The sequence below is a fragment of the Maniola jurtina genome, chromosome 8 (assembly GCF_905333055.1).
Source record: "Maniola jurtina chromosome 8, ilManJurt1.1, whole genome shotgun sequence".
Lineage (NCBI taxonomy): Eukaryota > Metazoa > Arthropoda > Insecta > Lepidoptera > Nymphalidae > Maniola > Maniola jurtina.
The window spans coordinates 1,084,170-1,089,077 of NC_060036.1; the positions used below are offsets into that span (position 1 = coordinate 1,084,170).

The 4,908-nt window shown below is 36.8% G+C and overlaps 1 protein-coding gene across 1 annotated transcript; it reads right to left on the reverse strand.

Annotated features, from left to right (window-relative positions):
- Positions 1-439: 439 nt before the first annotated feature.
- On the reverse strand, positions 440-3,400 carry LOC123867689. Its single transcript, XM_045909870.1, has one exon. The coding sequence runs from the start codon at positions 3,398-3,400 to the stop codon at positions 440-442; it is 2,961 nt and encodes a 986-aa protein (XP_045765826.1).
- Positions 3,401-4,908: the final 1,508 nt, after the last annotated feature.

Below are 4,908 nucleotides of genomic sequence, written 5' to 3' on the forward strand. Positions count from 1 at the left end.
ACTTAAATATAGACAAATTAAATTTTAAATTGTGTAAAACAAATAGGTATACAAAATTCATTAATTCATTACTTAATTAGATCAACTGGTATAAAACAAAACATAGAAATAGATCGGTTTACATTGCTGTATCCACTTTTCACACTATAAACTCTAGTGAGTCTATCGGGATCAGGATGTATATTAACTATCTGTCCTAAATGTCCCTTTCCTGGAGGCTTTCCTTCAGTTTTTTTTACAAACTGAAGTGGTATCTACAACCTTAACACTCAGCTCAAGTACGTATCCATTGGTTTTACCTTCTCTTGTTCGGTATCTTCATTATTTAATCTTTCTACAGCTAAATTCTTCTGTTTTGGTATTGCATGTGGTACCATTTATTTTCAACTTTCTCGAGTATTGTGATCGCCCTATTTCTAACAAAGATCTGGCCCGTCTATTAGGGTCTCCTTGTAGCTCTGATAATACGATCATAGAGTTGGAATATTTGGGTCATATACATTCGCATCGCCTCGCCGATTTGTTTCAGTGACTTGAAGAGGAGAACGGCTTCCTCAGCCTTCATCGAAGCATCACAATATTCAAGTATAGTAACCTCCTTCAAAGTTTTTTGTAAAGTGTCTAACGATCTATTCGCCTTTGTATGTGTAACGCCATTTAAACTTTCTCTGACTTCTAACCATTCATTTTTAATTTCAGGTTCCGGTTCTTCTTCCCACTGTAAATCTCGAAGCCATACCTTTTGTATAATTAATTTTGCAGGTACAAGTGAAGGAGCCAAACAACCAAGAGGAGTAAACCGAGTTTGTATATCAGACAATATTTTTCTCTTTGTTATGATAAACAACACAGGCGGTAATTTTATATGAAACTTCAGCATGTCATCTCCCAAGTTAATCTGCTTTTCATCACTGGGAATTTGGTGAAGAGTTTTTACCGCGAGATATGGTGCACATGCAGTACTAAACGTCACCATAACGATACGGTGCTCCTTAACTGGATATTGGTTGTTAGGGTGCCAAAGAATGCGTTGAAAATCCTTATCTTCCTTGGTGGTTGGTTGGGGAAACTGTTGATTTATCTTTTGTATGTCTGAGACATATTCTACATTTTTCAAACGCAATTCGATGTTGAATGCTACATTATATTTTGTACCTATATATGAGGTATCGAATATCGAACTAGTCTGCGTAGTTTGAATATCGTATTTAAAAACTGGACGATGAATTAAAAGATAAAAAATAAAATAAAAGATAACTAGATAAAAGCCTGGATTGTTTCTTTCGTCTTTAGGATTTCGTTCTATATTAGGTCTCTTTTCACCGTATTCATTCATTATTTGTGTATATTTAACCTTTAATTTCTTATCCTTCTTGGAACACCTTTCTAGCTGTAATAGCCTCTTTGATTTTGGATTTTCTGTTCGGTATCGCCCATCTTCATTTCTGTTACGTGTTTCCTTGTATATGGTTCCACAATCTTCTTTATCTTTAGTGTACATTCTTGTTATATCTGTATCTCCGTCCCTCATGTCATCTACCTTGAATTCATGATGCGTTACAAGTATTTGTTCTTGTGAAGTTTCTTCATGTATATCTCCGAATAAAATCCAGCCGAGGCTTGTATACTGAGCACATGGAGAGCCTGGAGGACCGTTCAGAATATCAGCCTTCAATATCTGCGCATAAACTTCAACTCCTAACAACATGTCGATTCGCCCTGGTGTGTTGAAGCTTGGATCAGCTAGAGTGATTCCTTGTATATGTGACGTATAGACTGTACTTGTAATAGGTTTTGATGGCAATTGGGTCGTTAATCGCGTCGGCATTATGTACGCATTTATGCTAAGCTTAAATTCCTCCTCATATTTAGATAAGATCTCGAGCTGTGCCATGTGATTAACTGTTGTTTGTGTATTACCAACCCCTGTGATTGTTCCCTTAGCTTGTATTCTTTTTATCTTCAATAGTTGTGCTGCTCTCTCGGTAATAAAATTGGCTTGAGAACCCTGATCCACTAAAGCTCGTAAAATTGTATTATGACCCTCATCATCCTTTACTATGACTAAGGCAGTAGGTAGTAGTGATGTCGACTTTCCGGAAGCAAAGTGTGTAGATATTGCAATGTCTGATTGCTCTGGTTTTTCTGATTTAGGTTCTGCTTCTTCTTCTTCTTCTATTAGACTGTGATGTAATTCTACATTTTCAGCTGCTCCGTCGCTAGTATGTAATAATGTGTGGTGTCGGCGATGGCATATCTTACAAGATGTCGGTACCCTACATCTTATCACTGAATGTCCCATCATCATGCAATTGTAGCAAAGCCTATTTTTCTTAATAAATTCACATCGTTCTGATGGTTGTAAGCTACAAAATTCTTTACAGTGACATAGATTGTGATCAGCTTTACACATATAGCACGTTCTTGGTGGTGAGGCAAAGTCGTTATCTTCTGAAGTGGTCACATGGAAAGATTTCGCCTTAATAGTTGTGGGGTTCACCATCTCCAATGATCGGAATTTTGTCTCCAGAAATGTCCTTAGCTCAACCCAGGCAGGTAATCTATTCGTGTCTTCTCGAAATGAGTACTCTTCCCAATCTTTGTGAGTGTCCGTATCTAATTTTTGAACAACTAGATAAATAATAATTTGATCCCAGGAGTCCGTAGGTATGTCTTGATTTTTAAGATTGTTCAGACACTGAGTGGTGGTATCCAATAAGTTTTTTAAGTGGTTAGCGGAGGGTGAAGTGAGTTTCTTCAAATTAAATAATTTGTGCAGTAAGGAATTTACGATTAATCTTTTGTTACCATATCTATGGTTCAGTATGTTCCAAGCCTGTTCGTAATTTGACTCCAATACGTAAACATGTTTAAGGAGTTCAGCAGGTTCACCGACGACACTTGTCTTAAGGTAGTGTAACTTTTCAACCTTACTTAATGATGAATTGTGAACTAATGATGTAAATAGGTCTCTGAATGTAGGCCAGTCTTCATAAGATCCGGTGAACTTTGGTATTTCTATTCGAGGTAATTTCACAATAGATTCATTGTGTTTCATACTTGCTGTTGGTTGTGAGAGCTGTGACGGCGATGAAAGCATATCCCTTAAATCCCCCACGGTGCAAGTGTACAAATCTTCGACGACAAAGAAATCTTCGTTGAGGAAATACGGAATTTCGTTCCTTTTGCACTTTGGTGTACATTTCACCAGTTCTTGATGCGTAGTCTTAAAACTTTGCCAGTATCCCTCAATACTTTGCAGACGCGCCTCAATGTATCCTCGCGTTAATCTCTGCTTTGAACATTTCTTTAAGTTGGTTTGTGCTTTTTGTAATAAATTATACGTGTCTTCCAATGCATTTACCAACTGTTGTTGTTCATTACTTAGTGGTACACTCATTGTATTTCACTACAAACACACGTTCACTTTAAATTATCTTCTAAAACAGCATAATTTTTGTATAACTTCGCAAAGTAATGAATGATAGATTACGTAGGTAAGTAAATGTCCACGCTTCGAACAAAAATGTATTATCGCCGGTAGGAATGTATTTTTAGAATCGTAACTCGCGAATTCGATCCGGCTCGAAGGACCATATGTTGTGGTAATAAGGTTCACTTGAATTGGCTTTCAGAAGAAAGGAAACACGTCTACTTTAACTCATGGTTTATTGGCTACTGAATCATTATTTGACATGCACGATTAATAAATGCAGTTTTACACATAACAGTAACTATACCAAGTGGGGTATCATACGAAAGGAATACTTTACCTGTACATTCTAAAACAGATTTTTATTTATTTTTATGTATCGTAGTTTTTGATTTATCGTGCTAAATGTTGGAAAAATACACGAGTACGGAACCCTCAGTGCGCGAGTCTGACTCGCACTTGACCGGTTTTTTTTTCGTGATGTAACCACATATTAACGGTTTCTGGATTTTTTCCTTTTACTTGTGCTATAAGACCTACCTACCTGTCGAATTTCATGATTCTAGGTCACCCATAGGTTTCTTGACAGACACGACAGACGGACAGACGGATAGACGGTCAGACGAACAGACAGACAACAAACTGATCCTAGTAGGGTTCCGTTTTTCCTTTTGAGGTACGGAAGAGCATAAAACTGAAACTATTTCATAATCCTAGATAAGCAGTCAGCACTATCACAATTTGATCAGATTTATTAATGCTAATAGTATACTTTGTATAGTCGCATCAAAATGGATACATCATTCATGAGGCACACTGAATTGATGTTGAGTTTTCCTGATAAATGACCGACATTATATGCCAACTGCATATTTGCAGTTCGGTCCGTGTATAATTCTGACATTTCGGCGTCGGTCATACGTGAATAATGTAGTGTTATGTACTTGAATATTTTGACCTTGCAGCTGAAGTCTGGTTTTTGGTATATTTGGAATAAATTGAAATTAACAGGGCTCTCTCCGTCACTTACTCCATACAATCGTATTCCAATTTCATTTGAATACTAAGCAACCAAAGTCCATGAAATTTTGCAGACATATTCTAGAAACTAATATCTGTGTCTGTGGTGTTTTAGATTTTTCAAAATTACAGGGGCTCAAAGGTTTGTATGTGAATTTTTAATACCGCTTAACTTTGAAACCGAATATTTTAACAGAAATCTAGAAAACCACAGACATAGATATTAGTTTCTAGAATATGTCTGCAAAATTTCATGGACTTTGGTTGCTTAATATTCAAATGAAATCGGAACTACGTTTGTATGGAACGAGTGACGGAGAGACCCCTCTTAAGTACCTACTTGATAAAATAATGCGATGGCGCAGTGTATGAATTACTAGTACATTAGCTACTGTCTAGGCCGAAAATAAAGCAATTTAAGGCGGAGTGAAATTGGAAGCGAAGCCGAGTAAAGT

Excerpts from the sequence above, each read along its gene's own strand:
- LOC123867689 (XM_045909870.1), bottom strand. The coding sequence starts at position 3,400 with ATGAGTGTACCACTAAGTAATGAACAACAACAGTTGGTAAATGCATTG.